Source organism: Calidris pugnax, unplaced genomic scaffold (genome assembly GCF_001431845.1).
Source record: "Calidris pugnax isolate Ruff unplaced genomic scaffold, ASM143184v1 scaffold196, whole genome shotgun sequence".
In the NCBI taxonomy this organism is placed as follows: domain Eukaryota; kingdom Metazoa; phylum Chordata; class Aves; order Charadriiformes; family Scolopacidae; genus Calidris; species Calidris pugnax.
This window is the reverse complement of record NW_015091042.1, coordinates 302649-327255: the sequence shown is the minus strand read 5'-3', so window position 1 is coordinate 327255 and position 24607 is coordinate 302649. Positions and strand designations below refer to the sequence as shown.

Genomic DNA, 24607 nt, shown 5'->3' with positions numbered 1-24607 from the left:
GCAACAGTTACCAAGGGCACGGCAATTTTGACTTCCCGCACGGGAACCCCGGTGGCACGTCGATGAATGACTTCATGCATGGGCCACAGCTGTCACACCCCCCGGACATGCCGAGCAGCATGGCAGCTCTCGACAAGCCTCTCAGCCACCCCATGCAGGAATCTGTAAGTAATGGTGCTGCCGATGTAGGTTTTCCTTTGTGGGGGTAAGGAGCTCTCTTCCAGCTAACGACTTGCCTCCTGAACTGCTTTTACTGTTTGTGGATTCCTCACTTCAGAAGTTTGTAAAATAGAGTAGTCCTGAGAAGTGCCAAAAGTGCCATTTCTAGTTTCTGGCCTTTTTGAGTTTTTGGAGAAGCATTTCTGAGCTTTTTGAATTGTTGTTTAAGCTTGTTTATCTGAAAGAGACAACCTGGCTTGGTGTGCTTGTGTTAATCGTTGTGCTTTGCTCTGACACCTGAAGAAAACTAGACCTCACTCCCTAGGGCAGCAGGGTGTGTGAACACCCACCTTCAGGCAGCTTGTGACAGCAAGACGTTGACTGACTTCAGAGCAGGGACAATGTCTTCCTCGGCTTTGTCCCTGAGGGCAAAATCGGCATCAAAACATTTTGAGGGGGAATTCTGCTCCAGTAGCATGAAAGGCACAAAGAGGCTGGGTGGAACAGGACAAGCCTGAAGATTTCAAGGAGAGACGCTGCCACTGGTCTGGGAGTCTGTCAGTCTGAGAGACTAAGAGATGGAGGTTCCTCAGGTCTCAGATGGAGAAACAGAACTGTGTGCTGGAAAAGCAGCTTGCTCGAAGCACTGAGTTTTATACACAGAATTTATATATCTGTAGAAAATGCAGTACTGCAGCAGCTAGGTGACAGAAGAGCAGCATTTAGCTCTTGGGCATGGTTAGTCATCTATTTTAACTTGGGGGGAGGGGGGCGCAGGGAGCGTGTGTACATCCTTTTATGTTCATTTAAGTTACAGGGCAGGGGCTTTATAGTGTGCTGTTACTGCACAGGAAGGATGTTTAACTTGACAAGTCATCTGTGCCGTGTCTTTAGTGAATACTAGAAAGTACAATTTCAGCATGTAATGAGGAAATGTGGTGGCAGATGCTCAGCAAAAGCCTACTCAGTGAACGTCTCCTCTAGCTGGCAGTGGGCTTTCCAAGGGGGATGGTGAGAAATAGGAAGAGAGTGGAGACAGAGCTCTCAGTATAGCTTGGAGAGAGCCCAAGTAACAAGGCTGCCTGCAAAGGAAGGGTCCAGAGACCGTAACGACTTCACCACTTTACAGGCTAATAAAGGACAGGACAAACGTGCCGTAAACTTCATTTTACATTGGCAAACTCTGCACACCCAGTTTAAAGAGCATTCTGAATTATCTGCATCAGAACCAACCACACAGTATTATAGAGTGTAGTAGTGAGGGGAAATACTACCAACCTGAACCAGTCTCAGCTGCTTTCCTTTGAATCAAAACCACAGGGAATTATTCTTTGTCTGCTATTACCTGACACCTGCCTCTTCACTTTGTCAGGTGACTGCTACACCTTTGCTCTCGGAGTTGCCCCAGTGAAATTTCTGAAGTGGTAGGATATGAAGTGGTTGAATATAAAAGTGAGGAATTTGTGGCTTTCTGGAAATGGGACTGCTTACAGATGATAGCAAAGGTGAAAGTTGCTCAGGGCTGTGCATGTTCCTAGAGCTCTAAAAGGGTATTTGGGCAAATGTTAATAGATTTTTGGTTCTGTGGGCCAGTGTGTAGCAAATGTGATTTTACTTATGATAAGCTAGCAATTAAAGTAAAGCTTCACTCACTTCTCCCTCATCCTTCACGATAAGCGAGCTGTATGTGTGGGGACAGGAAGCGGCGCTAAAGCAGGTTCCACCCAGTTGATGTCAGTGGCTGATTTTCTCTAATGAGGATCATTTTTCAGATCTACTAGCACAAGGGAATTAGACTGACCGTGTCAATGTCATCATGCAGTCTAGGCCACGTTTGAGGACTGCTAGTGCTCCCACACAGCTTTTTCAGTATTATAAAGTCTCTGTTTTCTTCTTTCTGTTTTTCTCCTTCTCTCTCAAAAATGAACTGTTTGTCTGTAGCAGACACTCAAGAAAGGCAGCCTTAAAATTACTGCTTTTAGAGAAATGCATGCCATTAACACATTCCTAAATTATACAGCTGAATGTCTTTGGACAGACATCTCTGTGTGAAAATAACTATAAATTACATTGCTGAATTGAAGTAAGGTTTTAAGATGTTGTCTGTGCTCTTGTCTGGCTTTCTGTCTTTCCTTCTTACATGCTTAAGGTGCATTTTGTGCTCATCTGCTATTCACTTTGACCGTTTCAAGTTTACAAGGTGAGTCAGGATCAGATGTGAGGTCATTTTAGACCCGAGGTCTGTCTCTGACCAGAGCTGAATGCTGCTGAGGGAGCTCCTAATTTTCCTATTATGAAGGTTTATGTGTCGGCCCTTATTTAATGCAAGGCAGAGAAAGCTGATCCCTCCAGACGTACTCCATAGGTCACTCCAGGAAGCGCAGATGTGTTTGCCCAAGGTATGTAGGGCTGGGTAACCAGGGCTGGATCATCAGAACTACCTTCTCTCAACGCTGCCGTTCTGCTTCTGTGGAAGAAGAAAAAATCAAGACCTGAAACGTGACTAGAAGTAATACCTCTTTCCAGTGCAAAGTGTTGTGAGAAGCGTAGAACAGATGCTTCTATGTCAGTGCCAGACTGCTACAAAATAGCTGCCACAATCCCATCGTGTTTGTTTCCAGAAATTGTGAAGAAGTTTTAGGCAAAGGTGAATTCCGAGTTAGCTCTGGTTAGTGCTCGTTGCAGGCGGTGTAAGGAAGGAGTGGCACAGGACTGAGCAGTGGATGATCACACCATAGGTTCATACACACGGTGAGGTGAGAGGAGCTGGTGCCGCTGCAAAAAGTAATTGCTCCTATTTCATCTTCACTTTTCCTCTCTGACAGCAGCACAAGTGTTATTGCAGCCAGGAATGATCTGGATCTGGGTACTGTTGTGATTGGGAACTAATTCAGAGGGGAGGAAAACCAGAGTTTAGCTTTGATCCATGTCAGTTCCCCAGTTGAGTTCACTGCGTGTCTGCGAGCATCCACCCGATGACAAAGGCATGGACAGGAAAGGTGGTCGAGAACTGCAGCAGGGCAGGATGGCACCTTTCAGTGGTTCTGCCAGCTAACCCAGCCAAAGAGTTGGTAAAACTATGACCCCAGTAATGGAGAGAGAGATAAACCATCGACTCAACCTGCTGATCTTTCTTTTTTCACTGTCAGTTTTCTGCTGAGATGAAAGGCATGTTGTTGTGCAGGTGGCGGTGCCCTACAGCGGGACATCTCCGCACTCCTAGAGGTCACTCCTGGGCTCGTAAAGAGTTGGGTTCTTTTGTGCTATTGAGCTGAAGATGTAGTTGTGTGTGCTATAAGCTTTTCTTTTATAGATTGTAAATGTTTTAAGAGTGCCAACGTTTATGCTCCTAAAAACAGCTCTGGAATTACCTTGCTGTGTAACCAAAGGGAACTATGTCAGACTGTTCATACAATGGTAGGAGTCGCAGACGGGAGCTGAGCATACTCAAAGCGTTCTGCTTAGAATGGTGTTTTGCACCACTTAAACTTATCATTAGTGAGCTGAATGCAAACAGAAACGTGTAGAAGTCCTGAGCATTTCACCTTCTCACAGGTAGGTTGGTAGGTGGTGTAACTCAGATGGATTTGAACCTGCGATGGCTGTTTGAGATTATGGTAGCCCTCAGTCTTACAGTGAACAATGACTTGCAACCCTGCAGTTATGTCAATGCCCAAGATACTGCTTTAGCAACTAAATATTTGTATAAATAAAGTGCTTGCATATATAAACATCATATAGAATTTCTAACCTGTTTGTTTGTGTTGAAATGTCTGAGAACATGTGAATGCCTCTTGGTTTAAATAATTATTGATATCAACATGCCAGTGTGACTCTTGCTTTGTGCATTCAGGGGCTAACCAAAATAATGCTGGTTTGGTTTGTTGGTTTGTTGTTTTTTTTCTGGAAACTGCTTCCCCCCTTTAGCAACACTGTCTTAAATTGCTTTTTACTCTTTGTTATTATTAAGCTTTCTTAATTTCCACTATTTCTGTTGCACGTGTCCTCAGTGAATGAAGAAGGGGAAACAGTGCTATTTGGATAGACATCTACTTTCATGCGGACTTCTGCAAAGCTTTTAGGCTGCAGATTCACTAAGTTACAGTGTGGTCTGTGGGCAGATTTTGTACAAGTTTACCCCTAAGGTAACAAAATAATGTTGCAGAAGACTTCTCAAGTAGTCAAACTGTGACCCTAATGGAGAGAAGAGTGTGTATCAGTACTTCTTAACAGTTACTTTAAACTCTGGTATGGGAGAGAGGCCCAAAGGAGGTGTTGCAGATAGAATCCTGCTTATTTCCACCAACCTCTGTATTACTGAAGGACCCATGTGTAGCTGAGTGTGACTGTCCCAATGGATCAGTATTCAGGTTTCAGTTTTCATAAGAGTGGTGAAATGTATTTTTTAAAAATGCTTATTTCTGTATTTTTTTTTAGTTTTGTGGGAACATTTTAATTAATTTTTGTAATAACCTCCCTTTTGCTTTCCAAAACTGAAGACTGAGGTTAAAACCACCTTGCAGTTTACGATGATATGAAAGGGTCAATGCTGACATAGCATTTTGCTGGTTTCTGTTGGCTTGGCTGGATGAATTTCATGCTGTTGTTGTATGTATCTGTTCTTTTATTTCAGCTCCACTTTGTGGCAATATGTAGCATTCCTCAAAAATGTTTACATTTTTTGCTTCTCCATATACCCAATTGACACAAGACATCAGATTCTGAAGCCTTCAGACACTTCTTTCTCATGGCAGCAAGGTCAAGCCCCAAAGAATCCACTAGCATTAAATATGACGTGCAGCAGAAGGAAGAATTGGGCTTGTGCGTTTTTGTTGCTTCTCTGTCATGTGAGAAGGACTTTTCCCCCGTGATTCCCTAACAGGGCTTGGAAGATGCATGGGGTTTGGTAGTTTATTCCCCACAGAAAACAGAAAAAATACTAAGCTTTTGCTAGAGAACTTATCTACAGCATGAATACAAAATACAAGTGTGATCATTAGCTTAGTTTAAGGTAATATATTTTACTTTGCAGCCAGCAGGTATGTAGGCTCCTGCAGCAGCTCTGCTGGTGGGTGGGAGATCTCTAGCGCAGCTGGCTTGGGGTTTGGTCAACCATCAGAACCCACGAATATCAGCCAGGAAAATATTCAGCCCTTAGAAGGGGTGTTGGATCCTGAAAAGAGCAAGAGGGGAGGAGTCGGGAAGGGCTGGTGTTTGGAAGATGTTTGGGAAGAGCTGAAACACAAGCAGGTGGTGGTGTCAGGAAGCCACCCAATAGGGGAGCTGAGCAGAAATGATGCATTCCCTCAGTTAAGCAGTTTCCTGGCATAGGGATCATTAATTCAACAAATTCTCCCATCGTTCATGGAATTTTTTAGGGCAGAAGAATCTGCCTTGCTGATGCTGAGCAGCACCTCCTCCCCTTCTCTTTGGGGTTTGCCATTTTGCATCTTCAAGCACAGTTTCCCACATGACAAAGAAGCCAACGGACAGCACAAACCCAACCTGTTCATCTCCCCTTGCAGAGAACCTCCAAAAAGCCGAAACACTTCCTCCGACATTGGGATATGGAGTTTTCTTTTCCAATTGCGCTTATTTGTTTCTTCCTTTTTTGGGGTGTTTTTTTTTGTTGTGTGTGTCTTTTTTTTTTTTTTTAAAATTTATTTAAGTTATTTCTTTTTGTAACATGCGGTTACAGAGTCAGGCACCGCGAGCACTTGTACCTTGTGGCCTCACTTTCTTTTCCTGCTTTTTTCCTCCTCCGCAGATCCCTCATCCCGGCAGCACTGATCAGTCCCATACTTCCATGCAGCAAGGTTTGCACGTCCCTCACCCCAGCAGCCAGTCAGGGCAGCCATTACATCACAGCGGGCCTCCTACCCAGCAGTCCCGGCAGCCGCCCCCGGCCGCTTCTAGCAACCATCCACACAGTGACCTGACCTTTAATCCCTCCTCAGCCTTAGAGGGTCAGGCTGGTGGACAGGGAGCACCCGACATGCCGGAGCCCTCGCTGGATGTAAGTCTGTGTCATACTATCATCTGCCTGCCATAGCGTGTGCTTCGCATCGCGGCGGGAGGGCGGGGAGGGCCTGGGGACGGGGAGCTGCTTCCACAGCACATGCCATCCTTCCATGCTTTGGGACATGGGCGCCAGGGCTGCAGCCGAGGTGTCAGGGCGCTCCCGGCCGGCCGGGAGAGCGGTTCTGGGCCGGGCAGCTGCATGGCGGGCGAGACGTAGCCGCTTCCCAGCACCGAGGCAGGCAGTTCTTCCCAGGGCAGCTCGGGCACCAGGCTGGGAGCCATCTCCTGCCTTCCCCCTCCTCGCTGGATGGGGGGTGCTCCCGTGTGTTCGTCCTGAAGCCGTGGTGGTGCCTGGGTAAGAGGCAGGACGCAGCTGTGTGTGGCTCTGCCTGCGGTGGGAGCTGCGCCAAGCGAGCCGTGCGCTGAGCCCTGCGGCGTGCCAACGGGGGGTCTCTGCTGGCCCACCCCCTGGCACTGTCACTGCTCACTGTGGCCAAAACCAGGCTGTGCCCATCCATCCATCCCCGCTCCTGCAGGTAGCTCAGCAGCACAGGTTCTTCCTCCCGGCACACCGCAGAGGAAAATAAACATCAAGGATGTCTTCTGCCTCCTTAGCCGCTGTGGGAGGCAGCTCACAACTAAAAGATAAACGTAGTTTGAAGCCAAAAGTAACCTCCCGTCTCTTACCATCCACGCACTGGAGCTGGAAGTGAGTTAGTTGAGGTATCTCTCGGGTGAACCACCTGCCTCCCACAATACAAATTCCCTAGCGCTAGGACCGGATTTTCGTTTGAGTCGTGCGTTCCTGTACGTGTATCTTCTGTCTGTTCCAAAGTCTGCTGCTGCACAGTGTCATTTTCTTAGAGGAACGTTCCCCTCTGTGCCTTGGATTGATTTCTCTCTGTATTTACGGTTGGTGTATACTTAACGTCCTCCCTGTCCCAGGCCTGGCAGAGGGGAGGGACGGATGCTCCGGTTACAGGAACAGTGCTCAGTGCAGTAACTCCTCTCTGAACCAGACTGCTGCTGTTTCACACAACGTGCTCACGCACACGTCCTTTGGGAATGGCAGTTCACGTGGCAGTTAGAGTTCTGAACCCTTGAGGACCCCATATGAGCGATATTAATAGGTGAAATAAAAAAGTAATTTTTTTTTTCTTCAAATATTTAAGCAACACGAAGTACGCTGTTACGGGTCAGGCACTCACTCCTCAATGAAAAGCAAAGTAGAAAAACCTGTACGTTAATCACGGTACCATGGTTATCACTGGTGGAGGCGTGCTGGACTCTTAATGGGAGGCTGAAATTATCTTAGCTAAATAAAGGCAAGTGCTGTGCAGTGCGGGAACAGAGTTCTTTGAATTATCTATGAGCTCAAACGTGATCAGATGGATTGTTCTAATGGGCTTAACTTTCAGTGGCTGTGTTGTGGAACCAGGCTGAATATAGTCTTATGCAGCAAACCAAACAGGGGACTGTACCACGGGCAACTTGGTCTGCTGCCTGCTGAGGGTCACGGTAATTCTTTAGGGCTTCAGTGTGGTGCAGTCTAAGGTTTAACCTGGGTTAAGGGATATACCTTGTGGAGATACAGACTGCAGGTGACCGACACTTGTACCTCAGACAGCAGAGGCACGAGACTCAGATGACTGGCGAGACCTCTCAAGTATTCACTTCGGGAGCTCTGGGTGCCTCTCTCCAAATTCTGCCCCTGTTCCTGTAGCTTCTGCCCCCACTCCTGGCAGCCCCTGGTGCTCCTCTGTCTGAGCTCAGCTCCAGCACCCTCAGAGCCCACCACGTCCTTTCTGAGGTCTCTGGGTTTCACACCAGCTGGGCAGGAGGAGGCTGGGCTGCCTGGGCCCCTGACCGATGCAAGCTGAGGTCACCCTCAAAACGGTGAAGACTTCATCTTCAGAGATATTGAGCGTATCGTTTAAAAATTTTGCCTTTCTAAAAAAATTTTTTTTTTTTAAATCTCCTATATACAAAAATGAGTCTCAGAGACATTACATTAATTTTTAAGAATCGAGTTGTAAAACTGTAGGACAAATTCAATCAGTTTTAACTTTCTACATGTTTGGTGGGGGCACAGTTTTCTTTTGGGTTTCTGTACTAGGGATTCATAAAAAATTGAGAGCAGGTGAAATACATTTTAAAGCCTTATATCTTTAGTCTAGTATATGACAATAGCATCTTTACCATGAATAAAAGGAGGTGGTATTTTAAGAAAAGCATTCCTTCTGGGAGATCCTGTTTATGTAAACTTGACATTGGATTTTTTTTCAAAATGCTTAGAAAGTAATAAACTTCTTTCTGCATTTCATGTTTAGCTTAGTGAAAAATATGTTCATCCATATAACATCAGAAGATGAAGCTGCATTTGCACAGGAGTAATAGAAGCATATAAATACAATATTTGCATGCTAAATGTGATGCAGTCAAGCTTTTAGTTTTACAGTATTTGAAAAGAGAGCAACTTAAAATGAAATTTCTCATAACTACTATTAAGTTTGTTAAAGCAGTCCATATTTTTCTGTCTTTGCTTTAACACAACATTGAATATAAAGGGAGTTTATTACACACTCTTCCCTGCTGTTTTTTATAAATGACACTTTTACTTTTGACTAGGACATGGTGAGATGCAGAATAAAGCAGAAAACACTGCTGGTACGCAACGCAGGAGTTAGGATTTGCTTGTTATCTGTCAGATCAAAAAGAATGAGTGACGGCTGGAAAACCAAAATTTTCTATTTGACATACAGTATTAATAAAAATATAGATAAATCCCCCACAACTATTCCTTTTGATACTTAAGAACATTGTGGAGATTAGTGCATCTTCTGTTGGGTGGGGTGTTATGCTCCAACCCTTTAAAATGTCTGGAATTGCCTGTAATGCTGTAGTTGAGTAGGTACTTCCAGCCACCATAAACTGTGTCACCGCCAAAGAGGAAAGGACTCGCCCACCTGCCCTGCCCCTCCCCTCCTCACGCTCCTTCTCAGTTCTGGTTTTGCTATTATTATTTTTTTTTCCCCCAAGTTCTGGGCTAGTTTTAACCCTGGGCGAGTTCCCAGCTGACGGCCCCAGAGCTCACACCAGCGCCCAGAAGCCCTGGGGGTGGCTGAGGGGTGAGGAGAGGACAGGGCTGCCTCCTTCTGTAGGGGTGGAGGCATCGGGTGGCCACCACACTGCCAGGTGCCAGCCAGATAGACCAGTCTTGGCTGATCTACCTAAAAGCTCAAGCATGTGTTACTCAAACTGCACCTTTCAAGTTTTTATTCAGTGTTTTATATGAAACTAACATACATAACGAGTGTTTTGTCAGCATCACTAGTTGGGAAATATACTTTGTTGATGAAGTTTGTGATGGGGAGGTTGATTGAGAAACCCTAATTGAGATGGTGATGTAATTCACGGGTAAAAACTGAGTATTACAGACTTTCACAAACAGGTGGATACTGCATCATCTTGGGGTACTAGGTTTGTGTCGCTGCCTTCCGGTTTATTTGGATATACACCTATGAAAGGCAGTTTCCAGGAATGAGTGGTGTTTAATCCCTTTTTTCCTCAATGGTGTTTCTGTTATCTGTAATTTCCCTTTTATCTTTGTATTTTATAGCTGCTTCCAGAACTCACAAATCCAGATGAGCTGCTTTCCTACCTGGATCCTCCCGATTTGCCAAGCAATAGCAATGATGACCTTCTGTCTCTCTTTGAGAACAACTGAAACCATGTGTATTCTCCCATCCCTCTCACTTGTTCACACGTGTGTGGCTGCACAGCGAGGAATCTTAACACTCCTTTTCCACAAGAGAAGAAAAAAAAAAAACAACACCTCACAACTTGATCCAATGGTGCACTCCCTGCTTTCTTCATCTCAGAACTGCTTTTGTCAGCTTCAAAGACTGCGAAAGTGACGGGAGAAAAAAATTACAAATAAATAAACAAATGCAGTAATCTCCGAGTCTGCCGTGCTCCACGTGACAGAGAAGCATAGACAGTTGTGCAGCTATTGGAAACCCCATTTGTTGTTCATCCTCGAGAGAGAGAGTTCTGTGATAAACATAGTGTTGAAGTATCTTGGCAAAACCGAATCTTGGCAAGGGAAGAAAAGGCAACAAAATGGAACTGTCTTTAATTGACCCGTCTCAGAGTGTCCTTCCAACGCGTGTTCTTCCATTTATTTGAAACTGTAATCTCCCTCTGCCCCACCTCCCCTCTGCCCCCCTCCAACCGCGGGTTTGCGGTGGAGCGATTGTCCTGGCCACACACAAAAAGAAACACAAAAACACGTACGAAGCTCAAAAAAAAAAGCACAAATCCTACAGTCAAGTGGCAAAGATAGGGAAGACGTACAGGCCCGTCAGAGGGAGGCAGCAGTTTAGCCGGTGCAGCTTCGGTACCGGGGTCCTGAGCATCTCCGGGCTGCAGCCGTGGGTGTCGGTATTTCTGCAAGCGCAGGAATCTGAACCACCTCTTTGCAGAGGATTCCTCTGGCCAAACACACAGATTGGAAACACCCAGGAAAAATTTTTTTTAAAAAATATATGTTTGCAATGTTTAGGGATTTATTTTTTTTTGTGGTTTTGGTTTCAGATCAGTACCATTTGTGGCTGTGTTACTATCCAGCTGTTGAGATTGCTGTAATAGATCTTTTTGCCATGTGTGCCGTGCGGAATGGAAAAGAGGAGGAGGGGGGATGCGAACCAAACTGTTCCCGATTGTTACCTACAGCCTTCGGTGCCCGAGCATTTGTGTCACTGTCTGTACTGCACAATACATAGTAAGACAGGCTGGGTTGAAGGCAGCCAGGCAATCGTTGCAGGATGGAGGGAGAGTAACATCACTATCTGCGTAATTATTTTTAATGATCGGCTTGAGAAGGGGCATTGACATTGGACAGACATCTTACAGCTTCATTTTTGGTTTGCTTTGCGTTCTGTTTTCCTGACTGTTACAGATAATTCAGCCTTTTTCTTTTCTCCTCCTTCAGTTTCTTTTTTTTTTTTTTTTAAACTTTGGCTGCCGGGATGAGCTCTTTCTCCCGAAGGACCGGGCGTGGGGAGAACAAGTAACTGTCAGTAGATTGCTACTGCCCTGGAGAGACCCTGCTGCCACCATCACTGTCTTGCCCCCGTGATCTGTGCTTCTCGTGTGGTTGCTGCTCCTGCATGAGCTTCCTATTGCTTCTGTGCCCATCTCTGTGCTCTTCGTCTCTCTCTCTTTCTCTCGTATAAATGATGTACAGTAGCTGTGTAAGAAGTGCATGTGTGCCAACTCTGCCCTCCTGGTGCAACATTTCAGCTTTTGCCCACTGTACAGTTATTGGTTTCCTTTCTTTTTGTTACTGAAGCAAAGCTCCTTTTCCCCATCCCGAATCCAATCGACCCCCCTCCGTTTGCTCGCCACGATAAAAGCTCCTTTTCCCCATCCCGAATCCAATCAAACCCCTCCGTTTGCTCTCCACGATGTGTTTCAAACTGAAGTGCCAGGCAAAATTCTGTTTGTTCTGTCGGTTTGACTAGATGGCTTCCTAGCCCTCTGTGCTTAGTTTGCAGTGCTGTAAATGGCATGCTCTGTGCTTACGACTCTGGATTTGCTTTCCTCACCAAAGTCATATTTGTAAATTCTTTGCGGTTTTTGTTTCATTTTGCTCTTTTTGTTAACGTTTCCCACTACTGCTGTACATGCGTCATGAGATATATATGCTAGTCAGCAGCACCTTGCTGTAGATATTAAAGGAAATGGCGGTTTAGTTCTTTTATTTTCCAGTAGGAGTATTGAATCTGTCAAACATATTATGTAGAGATGGTCCCACACTTATATTTTTCCTGTTTCGAGTTTTTTTAAGAAAGGCGCTGTTCATTATGCAAAATCAATTATTTTAAGAATTGCTATTGTAAATATCTTTGTGAATATTTTAGTATCGTCTTTGATAATATTCAACATTTTCATGATCTGGTTATACTTTTGCTGGTGTTTTTAAATACCTTGTCTGAAGAAAAATATGGGTCCTTTTTTAAAAAAGAAAATTGAGGGTTCTTTAACAGAATAAGGGAGTTGGTTGTTTTTTTTTTCCTTTCCCCCCCCCACATTTTCTTTTGATAAATTAGCCCAAATTTTGTATCCATTTATGAGATGAATGAATTGATACATCAGGCAGTACCTGGACAATCAGGGCCCAGCTCTGTCATGGAAACACAGTAGTAAGTGATTGCCTAGGGCAAAAAAAAAAATAAAAAATCAACTAACCGACCGATGTTCATTGAGTGTGGGTGATTGTGGGCTGGGAAAGGCAGAGATTTTGTTTGTTTGCCCAAGTGAGCAGAAAACACCTGGGACCAGCTGTCGGAACAGGTAAAGATGCACTAAGGCAAGCAGCAAGTATGCAAGGTACCATATTTATATCCCCGGTCTGGTGCTCCGGTCTCCGAAACTGGGGCACGGTAACACTTAGGGATGTTGGTGGGTGGGGGAGGGAAACAGTATAGTATATTTTATTCTGCTTAGAAGTGTCTTTTTTCTTATGTAGGCTTGACAACCTGTAGAGGGTCTCTGCAGAGTATTAAAGATACCTTGGTGTGATACATGGTGACCTGGTTGTGGTGTGGTGCTGCTGCCACACGATTCCTGGGAAAGGCCGTTCTTCAGTTCCCGATGTGTTTTGTAGCCATTTTACCGTAGTGGTTTCCCCCTGTATTTTTGCTGCATTGTTTATATAGGTATTGAAGTCATTTGCAGGGGTGGCTGATGATAAACTGATTTTATGCCCTTAGAGTTTGGGTTTTTTGTTCGGGGGGGGAAGTTTCTTAAGCCATAGGTTTGGAATAAAGAAGATTTCTCACTATTAGTTGGAACTGGTTGCTCAGATTTTTTTTAATTGATTCTATTTTAATGTTCCACTCTCCATTGATTCCTGAGCAGCTAAATTAGTCACCTGAAATGATTTTTCTCTTAAACACAACATTAGTATTTTAAACCGGGTATGTTAAGGATTGACCTTTTGCTAACTGGTAGTATTTAAAATGTATCATTTAAAAGTACCTGTTGGAAAGCATAAAGGGAAAAGAAAACCCCATAGATATTAGCAATATGTTTGGAGCAGTGTTTGCATCTGCTTTGTACAGTAATAGAGAATTAAAGTGGACGGTTGACATTTTTAAGCTTACAGAAACGTTTGGTTTCTAAGCAGAACTTAAGAGAGAAAATACGATTTTACCCATCACCCAAATGTTGGACACTCGAGACAGTTTTAAAACTTATCTGTCAGCTAAAATCAGGTACTGTATAGTGGAGTCAGTATGAAAAAGCTTCTAAATGAAAATTTAGTTATTTTTTTATCTGTTCACTGCCGTATTAAAGTTTAGAGAAAAAAACCTAGCAAATAGGGTAATCACAGTCATTTGTTTTAAAGCTTAATTATTATATGAAATTCCAGTAGTGTTTTTATTCTTCTTTTTTTTTTGTTTGTTTACTTTTTAATTGTTTCCCTATGGAAGTTCATCTGGGAAAGAACCCACAGAGATCTACAGTTCTGCTGCCAAGACATTACTATAGGACTGACAGATACACGCCAATGTCTGCAGCGGAGACTCAAGGGACAGCTGTACATATGTAAATGACAAATAGAGACATGTTAACAGAAATGCATTCATTTTCCTTGGAATGTGCATTGTTTTTATTTCGCAGGAAAAAAAAAAAAAGCTTGAAGCTCCATCTTATGTGGAAAATGAATCCTGTTTGTTAGCGTTTGTGGAGTCTCAGCATTTGTTTCACTTTCACTTCTGTAATATACTCTGATCCTTTGTTTTGTTTTGTTTTATCTACATGTAATATTTAGCTTACGTGTACTAGTCTATCACCTGTGTATTTTTAGGGTGCTACAGAAATAATGAAGAAAAAATACGGGGATTCGAGAAAAAATTGTAACCAAATTCATACTTTGTACAATTTTTGATATCACGATCAGAGGGAGAATTAAAAAAAAAAAAAAAGTACAATCTGAAGTAACATGCAAAAATGGCCATTGTCTTTGTTTGTACATTGTATGTACAGTACAATGCAATCATTTCATACTTTAAACTGGTCAGAAAAAATAATTGTGATTTTTAGTCTTGCAAAACTGTATGTAGTTAGATGATGTGACAACCTAATATTTATCTAATAAATATGTATTCAGATGAAACCTGTATATTAGGTGTTCATGTGGTTATTTTGTATTTAAAGATCAAATTATTTGACTATTGCTAGACATTTATATACTCTGTTGTAACACTGAAGTATTCTCATTTGCTCATGTTAATTTTTTTTTCCTAAATAAATTTGCAAAATTAAGGTCTGGCTAATTGGCAGCTGCTTTGTAAATTTTTAGTTTCTTTTTGAAACAACCAGCTTCCCCTTTGCCCTCCCTGGTTTGTGTTAGCGTGGAAGTGAGTTGCCCAGGGTTTACCTTTCCAGGGAGCAGGACTTGGCGGCAGGAAGGGGAAGGCGTGAACCACCCTGGAAGAGACACAGAATAAAAGGTTATGAACACAGATTTACTGATAAACACAGAATCACATAGAAGACGGTCCCTGACAAGTATCGGTGACTTGAGGTTCAGTACTCAGGTTCTGCCTGTCACCTAAACAAGAAACAATGACTTTGAAATGAAATCAGTTAAATTTTCATTAGTTTGCTATTGGAGCCTGTCATTAAAGTGAAATCAGTGACGTTGGAAGATGACCAAAATGAAGTGATTATTTTTTTTAATGCATCCCCATCCTAAAGTTAAAGGGCTTGGTTTCAAAATGCAGCCTTTGAGTGACAAAGTCTGCTTAGTTTCTCTGCCTGTGCCAGCGCAAGCAGGATGGATGGTGACACGGGGTGTCCACACAGGGCACTATCGGCAACAGCCATGGCACACACAGACCCTGTCCTGGCCACCACCACAGGCACCAGTCACTGCATCCGAGACCTTGTTTAAATAGAGAATTACTGAGTGTCTCTGTATTTGTATATGGCATTTGTGGAAGTGTTTAGTCTAAAGACACCTTTGCAATGTGTTAAAATACATAGGAACAACCTAACCGTTTCAGACTATGAGTATCTGTACAAGTATGTAATTGAGATACAGCAATTGCTCCACAAGGACACAAGTCCTTATTGTTCACCAAGACACACACAAGTATATATGCAGATACATATATATATATATATATATATATATATAAAAATCTAGAACAGAAATTGACTTTCTCAAAATTGGGAAAAATCATTTGTTTCTGATGCTCAACTTCTGCCTTCCTTGCTGGCACTACCCATTACAACGGGCCTTTAGGATAACACAGTAACATTGAGTTAAAGTGCACTTAGTGGTGAAATAGGAAAAATATTTATCCATTCCAGCCAATAATTAATGAATATTTTATTTTTGGTGTTCTGTTTTCCTGGAAGCTCCCAAGAAGTGTCAGCGAGACACTGTGCAAACCCGCTTCGGCGCTCTACAGATGGAGAAAAGTATGAAGAGCTGGAGATGTCCTTAAGGGCTGTAGGTTTTTCAAGCTTACAGTGAAGCCTGAGGAAGCCAGGACGATTCTGAAAGTGGAGAGTCTCCCAGATGTCACCTGAGGACCCCAGGGTAGGTATGATGTCTGTATCCATTTGGTGGGGGAGTCTACCATATCGTGTTCTGGTGCATCATGTGCTCAGCGTGTCACCATTTTCTATGTCGCTGAAACCCTACCGACTCTCTGTAGGATATTGTTCCTAACGCCTGTCATTATTGTGCCAATGCACTGTTCACATTTGTGTTCTCTCCAAAAGGAGAATATTTCTTGTATCAGACAGACTTCTGAAACCTTCTGCTGCCGTATCTCGTCTCTGTCAGTCTACAGAATTTTTCAGGGGAACGTAAAAATAGTCCACATGGAACCTAATCAATGACGCAATTTTATGTATAAAGCAAGCAGACAGGAATGACTCCTACAGGCATTAGCAAACAGCTTGGTACAGATGGACTTACCGGTTTGTCTGCTACACAGTTGATCTGCATTTCCAGGAACTCTTTGCCTAAATCGTAATAAATGGTTTTCTGCTATTTAAGTCTGTCCTTCTGTTAAAAACCACCTCTTTTCTAAGTGTGTGGACTAGAAGAGATTAAGCTCTTGCCCCTGTTCATTGAATATGTCTGTTTGGTTTGGCCAGTAGCTTTCCAGTTACTGAACTCACTGTGGTTTTTGATGGATCCAGTGACACACTGAAAATTCAGCTTCTCTAGAAACATTAGTATCTACCACTTTGAAATACACTGGTTCCTCTATACTTTTTGGGTTTTATTAGACATTCTAAGAGCTTTGGGATTACCAGTTCTGTTTTTCCCTAGGTCAGAGTTTTGAACAATTACATTTTTAATTTAATCTTGAAATCTAGACTTTCCTCTTTGCCCATAGTTGTTTCATGATGTTGGTTTTGGGGATTTTGTTGAACTGTTCTGGAACATTTAGTTTTATTTGTCACCTTGTTCACATGGCAACACATTGATTATTGTGAACATGGAGACAGGTTGCTAATTTTAATAAATTTTAACTGGTCAAACACTAGAAAAAGGAAAGTATTTTAAAAAATAATCACACTGTTGTTAGAGATGTATTCTTTTTTTTTCTTTGTTCGGTTTGCAAAAACTATTGAAATACCCCACAGTTGTTTAATGAAATGCTGGAGTTGAAGTCTTATTGGAGTTTTAATGCATATTTAAATTGAGTCAGATTTTCACCAACTATTCTTATATTTCAAATTTATCATCAGTGCTCAATTTTGCCTTGTTTGTTGCTTCTGTATGTTTCAGAATGTACATTTTGTACATTTTTAAGACATGCAAATTCAGTGAGTTTTGGACATACCCATGTATCTGTCTGATTAGCTGGCCTAGTTAGTGACTGGTAAAAATAACCCGGTTCATAAAGTTATGCAGAGTATGTTTTTTCACATTAAATTCTATTTGGCAGTTTTCCTTTCTAAACTAGGAATGACCGTCCCTCTGGGAAGCAGCATTACTTTGATATTGCCTCCACTAAACTGATGGCAAAACGCACAGGAGCGACGCTGAGGCAGAATCTGAAGTTGAGGAAACCTCGACTCCTCCGAACACCAACAGACATTCGTGCCCTGAGCGTGTAAGTATTTCACCAAACATTTAATTACCCCAAAAATGATGCTCTTCAGTTGTAAATGAGACACACGTTAATTTGCATCTGACAACTTGTTAGCTCAGTTGGTGGGACGCTGTGTATCCAGATGATTGTCACGTGCAATTATGTCACGTAAGTATGTCATAACGTTCCACGCCAGCTAGTGAGTAACGCTGTTATGTGCTGGTGGTAAGCAATCCTTTCTGTAATGACACTGCAAAAAAGCAGAAAGGAACCAGAGGGACTCTGTACTGTGAGACTTGGTTCCAGCAGAATTGTTCATTAGAAAAACTGGTGGCATTTTTTTAGTCTTGTTACGTCTGTGAAGCTTTTAATTTCTGGGTGATTCCTGTTCAAACTGACCATTTTTAGCTTCCAGCTGGCTTTGTGAAGTTGTACAACTGAAAATCATGTCTCAAAACTATGATTATTGTTCAAATTAGTTTAGTGCAGACAGGATAATTCATCTTTAGGAGATACAGAGGGAGGTGTTACTCAAAGAGTCATTGTTCCCATTTACACACAAGACAAAATCAAGGAAAACCCAAGGCTTTACCAGGCAGCCGATTAAAGCAGAGCTCTTGAGAAACAGTGGAGAAGAAAGGTCATGACAACATGACAGTGTAAGGAAAATAACTGTGTAGAAAGCTGCTAAATACTGGGAAGGTGAAAAGATCAGAAAAGGGACCAAACTGGACCAAAGACCTATGAGAAAATAATTTAAAAACTCCAAGTACTCTAGCAGGGATGGAGAATGAAAAACATAGTTAGGAGTCTGGGGTAGAGTCAGTGATGGGCTGCAGGGGTCCATGGGTCCCACATGTCCCTGTGTCTCTGTCAACACCACAACCATTTCCCATTTGAGTTGCAAGCAAAATTAACTTCTAAAATACACCTCCACCTAGAATGTGGTATTACTACCCTGTCACTCTCAAAATGCTAAATGTGTGATGTTCTTCCCCGTTCTTTCACCTGGCTGCATTTTCTAGTGTTCTTGACCATGACTATAGGCAGTGCCAGTACTCCTCTGGTTTTGGTTTTATTGGTTATATATTTGTTGTATCACAGAAAGACCTGGCCAATAGAGTCACGCAGTGAGAGAAAAGAGGAGGTGGAGCAGGAGCTGGCAGGGATGAGAGAACAGCTGCAGGTTTCCCTGCAAGTGGGTGGTGTGGGGGGCAACGCGGTGCTGCCTTCCGCTCCCGGGAAGGAGCTGCTCAGAGTCTCCTCTGATGAGCAATTCCCAAGGAATTCCACTCTCTGTAAGATCATCCCAAGCTCCAGACTCATCTTACTCATACAAGGTGAAGCAGTGTGACTAATCAAGCCTAGAAGTATCTCTGATACTATTACCTTATTTCTTGTTCCTCAGACCAGAGGTGGTACTTCACAGGTAAATAAACTGAACTGAATCCTTTAAATGTCAAGTTCTGTTATTATTTAAATTTGTGTATTTTAGAACATAGAAGGGCTCCCATAACTTTTGCTGTATCTTAATAGTGTTTTGTAAGTATGGAAAGCATCTCCTCACCCACACATAGACACCACACCTATCTAGATATCCCAAAGCTTTGCGAGTCCACCGGGACCAACAGCTGTATTTTTCCTGTAGCCTAAAAACACGCATTTAAAATACTCAATGTGCCTCACCAGGCTGTTGTGATCTATCTGTAAACGTCCATGGACCAGCTGTAGTGGCGTATGGACACTCCTTCTGGGCAGCTGCAAGGTGCCCTGGGCACTGCATAAAGGCGCTGTGTAATCTGACTTATTAGCAGTGAGTTTCCATACATTATGCAGGGGGATTGAGTAATGAATTCCGAGCAAGCAAAGTCACTCACAACTTCTGAAACGAAAATGCTAATCACAGCTGTAAAGAGCATGAGTGGATTGAGGTTTTTCTTGTATGACTATTTGTAGGTAATTAGTATGAAGTCATGTGGGGAAACTCCTCCTTTATGTACAGCGTGTGCTGGAGAGAAGGTTCATGTTGTGAGCTGGGTTACTACAAGTTCCTAGGAGGAAACCTTGATTGGGGGAAATATTTATTAGCATTTTTTCTTTTTATGTGTAAATGTACCTGTGTGGCTACTCTATGCCCTTTGAGCTCTTGTACAATTTAATTTCACACTGCAATCGCTTAGTATAATGGAAAGCTCTTTCACCATCTCCCCCACTCTACTCCCCATTCATAAATAAATGCATATCACAGATAACAGATCACAGAAATCCTTCCCAGCTCTCAACTCATCTTCCAGCTTAGCCAAAACCTCGAAGACAAAATTACACTGAGTGTTTTGAAGTGCAGCACATCCAGGCTCTGCAGGTGGAGGGTGGGAATGCCCACTGCAAATTCCTGCTCTCTCCACTTAAAGTCAAGCCGAATCCCTGTATGACCTCTCCCTCTACTGACAGTCCGGATTAGCAGTCTTGGAGATAACCAGGTCCCAGATGTGCAGGGGTTCTAAAAATCAATGTCAAAATCGATACCATGGGAATGCCCTGTATCACCGAATATCAAGTGATGTTCATGTGAAATCCACTTAATAGCCGATTCCTCCAGTCTATATTTGAGTTTTTATTTGCCTGGTCTAAGCACACAGCCCCATGAAGTGCATATCAAAGTGTGCCACAGACAAAGACAAGTTGCACGTAGTTGCATTCTTGCAGTTGGTGGGTTGCAAAACGGGATCTTGCCACAGCTGCCAAGATCAAGCCAACAGCAGCAATCCAAGACTGAGTAATACAATTCACCTACTTTCCCGTGCAACAAACAAGCAGACGTGCAGTCAGACAGAGTCAGGGATGCCCATCACCTTTTTACCAGTACAGCATCTGTCTGCCGGCAGGTAACAGCATTTCAAGCCCCTTGGAATCAAAATCCCCAAAGTTACGGCACGTTTCAAGCATGTATTCCTTCTGTTTCTTTAAAAGGAAGGGTCATTTAAGTGCTGTTGTTTCCAGACCATCTTGGCACAATGGTGGTAATACTCAGTTACTTCATAGTCTTGTTTATGAAGACTTTTAAGTTGTAGGCAGTGTATTAATATGAAGTGCTGTTATTGTATCGTTTAAGGTTCTTTATCCTATCCAAGAATTTCTCTGCTAGGGCACAGGAAGGGTCCTTTAATAGGTGTGTTTCTAAAAATACATATTTAGAAACTTTTATCAAATGAGTCATCCTTGTTTATCCATCTGTAACTTCTGTGTTGTCTTTTGAGATTGGGGGAAGGGAGAGAGATGGATGAAATCTGTAGGGCAGGCACCCATCTCCCTGACGGCTCTGCTGAACGACATCCATCCTGACTTTTGTCTGGGCCACCACGTCCTGTTCCCTCTCTTGTAGGGCACAGGGACGCCAGGTGCACTCTAGCCAAATGTACTTCTCTCCTAGCCAGATGTGTCAGAATTTCAATGATGAACAGATCTTCAAACAGATATGTTCAAAGCTCCTCTAAAATAATTTACTTTTGCTGAGCCTAGCTCTAAGCCTCATTTACTAGTGGTCAAGGGTGGTCTTTGACAGAGTTTTTGGAGTATTTTTTCTGTCCTTCTTGGAAAGTGACCTCTGTAACTGACAAGTTTCTAGTCACACTGTCTGCATGAGTTTTAATTCATCTGACCGTAGACTGTAGTGAGTAACGTAGTGACCGTAACAAGTTATTTAGTAGCTTTATTGCATAAAGTCTGTATTCCCAAATAAAAAACTCTCCACGTGAAAGGAAGTGAGTTGCTTTGCCTTCTCACCAAGATATGCAAATGAGGAAAACTGCATTGTTTGCTCTACCAAAGACACCTGTGAACTCTTAGCAAAACAGTTCAAAGCTGCTCTGCTGGTGTTACCCAAGTGTGAAGTAAGACAATATTTTCTTTTGCTCATCTTTTGTCTTGTTTATTAAATAATAAATCCTTCAACTGTCTGTTGCTATAGGCATGCACAGAACTTAACACTCACGTGCTAATTTTGGTTCGGGCTTCTAATGGCTACTGCAATTAGACCAACACTAAGAAGTGTGAGGTTTTTCATGGTCACTGGAGAATAAGCACATTGATAACTAGATTAAATAATATATAATTTCCAAAAAATGGACTTGAAGCTGAGAGGACATGACAAGGTAACTAGAAAATACATACTGATTTAGCTACTATTAAGAAAAAACACTCGTCTTTAGATCATTAGTAAAGGAATAGGAAATACTGGCATGGCACTCTATGGATAAAGTCACTGTTCACTCCTATCTTGGATACTGTGCAAAGATCCCTTTATCTCAAAAAAATCCATAAAAGTGGAAACAGCTCAGAGAAGGAAAATAAAGATTATCTCAAAGACATGGAAAAGCTTTCGTATAAATAAGAATTGGCTGTGACTTTTCAGTGTTGAAAAGAAATGATTGAGAGGAGAAAACATGTAAGTCTAAAACCATGAACAGTATGACAAAGATGGGTAAGAATCAACTTGTCTCCTCCAGTACAAGATGCAGATGAAGCTAATGGGAGCAATATTCAAAACAAACATATTCTTGATGCAAAGGGCAGCAGGCCTGGGGAAGGGCAGCTCGTAATTAATTGCCACAGAAGTTGCTGATGCTCAGAGTTAAGACGGGTCCAATGAGTGGATAAGTACATAGGAAAGAAAAAAGAAAAAGATCACTACATACCAAAGTCATGTCCAACTTGGGAAGTTCCCTGAAGTGGAAGCAGTGGGAGGTTGAAAGCGTATTGGCCTATAACACAGCCCTCGCCTGTTTTCACTCTTCCTGAGGCATTCCTTTGAGACATGATTCGGGACAAAATGCAACCTTTGGCATAGCCCAATATGGTTCTGTAGTAATGAAGCATGGTACGTCATCCCTACAGCACCGCCAGCTCTTGAATTGCTATCTCAAAACTCTTAACCTGCTAAACTTCTCCATGAGGCTGTTCCACTGAATGGGCATGAAGTACAGGTCTCTCTCAAGTGTGCCTGAAAACCAGCGTTCACCTAGGATTTCTCCATTGTCTGTAATTGTTCATCGTAGTTCTGCCCTGAACTTTGTGGTCTGGGCAGTGTCTTGATTGACAGCTTTCTGACGACTCAGTGAATGTCACTGATTAAGTCACTTTTAGCTGCTATTTTATTGGCAACAAAGAACTCAAGCGGAGTTGAAAGTTTACTGTTCCTTGCATAGGGGCTGTCCTTTTTGATTCTGTCATGCTGTATTACATTTGCATTACTCTAACCTTCATTAGAAGGTTCATTAGGTTGCATTACTCTAACCTTCATTAGAATAACTTAGCTTATTATACAATGAACCTCAAAATTACAGGTGCATAACTACTAGAATCACCCTTGGGGTTTTTTTGGTTTGGGGGTTTTCTGGTTGGTTATTTTTTAAGAATCATTTTAGGAGCTATTTTCCCACATTCAAGCGCTGTAATTTTTAACAAGGGTAGCCTGCAGTACTACAGATAACTGCTATTTAGTTTTGGTAACTTACTGCCTTAAAATAATCTGTAATAAAGCCATACATCCTTTTTAGAAGTGTCTTAATATGCATTTCCATCTGGGAAGCTGAAAGAGCAGAGCAAGCAGACAGAATGTCACGTATGTGCAGAGTTCATTTTGCAGAGACTCGGTGGTCCAGTTGTGTTCCGTTAACCGCAAGGTTTATATCACAAATGAAGAGCATCAGGCATCCTGCGTGTCCTTTGCTTCAGGTGTAACGGGGCAGAACACTGTAGGTCTAGTGGACTTGGACAAGCCTGCTGTGGAGAACAGAATTTCCTTTCCTGCTTGTTTTAAATGAAAAAAAGTTGGTCTCTGGGCTTGCATTAGTGATACGACTGCTGGCTGGAGAAGTGCTGATACATTCATGGTGGCTGTGCTTCAGCTAGCAGTGTGGAACAGCACTGTTTAATTATTGTGATGAAATTAAATTAAATGTATGCAGACTGTAAAATATCTCAATAAGCTTGGTTTTTTAGAGGGAATATAACTGGCTTATGAGAGTTGTCTTGCTGCTGGTACACTGATGGAAGAGCTTTCTTTGACCTCATAGACCAAATCCCAAGACATTTTGTGGCATTAAGCAATTTGAAAAACTTTTGAAAGTTGTTATACAAAAGAAGGATGGTAACTGTAGTGGATTTCAAAATAACGTTTGAAAATGACTAAAGTATATACTAATTACGAAGCATTTTGAGCTGAGTTGCTAAGTTGGGAAAACTGAATGATAAATTTTGCTATTTTCGTATAAAGCATGAATGGTATTTACCTTTATAAGCCCATGTACATAGCGATGCAGTGGGCACGCCGGAGGTCCGTGACGCCAGGGTGACATGACGGGTACGTGCTGGGGTGCGGGGCCGGTTTCCCCGTGCGTTGATGCCGTGGTTCCGTGGGTGCTGTCGGTGAGTAACGCCGTGGGGTGACTCCCTGTTCCCCGCTGCACCCACTCACCCCCACGCCTGATGGCGGCCCCGGCCTGTCCCCCCCGGGGCCTGCCGGACAGGCCTCACGGCCTCGCCTGGGATTAGGAAATGTTAGAAACTTCCCCTCACCGTTGATCCCTGGGGTGCAAGGGGCTGTGAGGAAATGTGGAAAAAGAAAGGGGGAAAAAAAAAACCAACCCAAACCACAACGGAAATCAAACAAAAAGCCCCAAACCAACAGTCCCCTCAACCCGTGGGTGCATGGAGGGATGGTGAGGGCCCTGTGAGGGCAGCCCGAGCCCGCAGCGGCCCGCTGACGGGGGAAAGCACCGGCTCCCTCCCTTCCTTCCTCCCGTCCGAAACCGAGCCCGAACCCCGCGGCTGAGCCCGCCCGGACCCGGGGGTAGGGTCAGCCCCGCCGCCCCGGGGCTCTCCCCGCGCTGCCCCTCAGCGACCCCGCCGCCATCTTGCCGTGCGCGCCTTCCGCCGCCCCCAGGGGGCGCTGTGGCGTCGGGCCGGAGCCTTTAAAAGGCGGCGGCGGCGGCCTCCGCGTGTGTCCCGGTGTCTGTCAGAGCGACCCACCGACTGACCGACCCACCGACTGCGGCATGCTGGCGCTCAGCGCCGCCCGCCGCCTGCTTCGCCCGCCCGGGGACCTGCTGCTGCCGTCGCCGGGGCTCGCCGGCATGTGGGCGACCGGTGCCCGCGGTTGCAGCGCGGCCGGCGGCGGCTCCCAGAACCCGGTGGTGTACTTGGACGTGGGTGTCGACAACCAGCCCCTAGGACGCGTCGTGCTGGAGGTAGTAGGGGTGCGGGGGCTGCCGGCAGCTCACCTGGGGGGGGAGGGG

The 24607-nt window shown here is 43.6% G+C and overlaps 2 protein-coding genes and 1 long non-coding RNA gene across 9 annotated transcripts in view; 2 read left to right on the top strand and 1 right to left on the bottom strand.

The window, feature by feature from the left end:
- ZMIZ1 (zinc finger, MIZ-type containing 1) overlaps window positions 1-11587 on the top strand; it is a 290102-nt gene extending 278515 nt beyond the window's left edge. For 6 of the 7 annotated variants that reach the window (XM_014956235.1, XM_014956232.1, XM_014956234.1 and 3 more), the window contains 3 exons: window positions 1-164; window positions 5927-6175; window positions 9800-11587. In XM_014956235.1, coding sequence (XP_014811721.1) covers window positions 1-164; window positions 5927-6175; window positions 9800-9907 — 521 coding nt within the window. In that variant the 3' untranslated portion in view covers window positions 9908-11587. The remainder of the gene's footprint in view (window positions 165-5926; window positions 6176-9799) is intronic. The other variant, XM_014956236.1, reaches the window with a different exon arrangement.
- On the bottom strand, window positions 155-24217 carry LOC106896346. The gene is made up of 3 exons (XR_001413617.1): window positions 23603-24217; window positions 14630-14679; window positions 155-2626 (listed from the first exon to the last, which is right to left on the bottom strand). It is a non-coding gene; the product is annotated as an uncharacterized LOC106896346 (long non-coding RNA).
- A 61-nt stretch (window positions 24218-24278) lies between these two features.
- Window positions 24279-24607, top strand: part of PPIF (peptidylprolyl isomerase F) — an 8032-nt gene continuing 7703 nt past the window's right edge. The window contains exon 1 of the mRNA XM_014956239.1: window positions 24279-24559. Coding sequence (XP_014811725.1) covers window positions 24368-24559 — 192 coding nt within the window. The 5' untranslated portion in view covers window positions 24279-24367. The remainder of the gene's footprint in view (window positions 24560-24607) is intronic.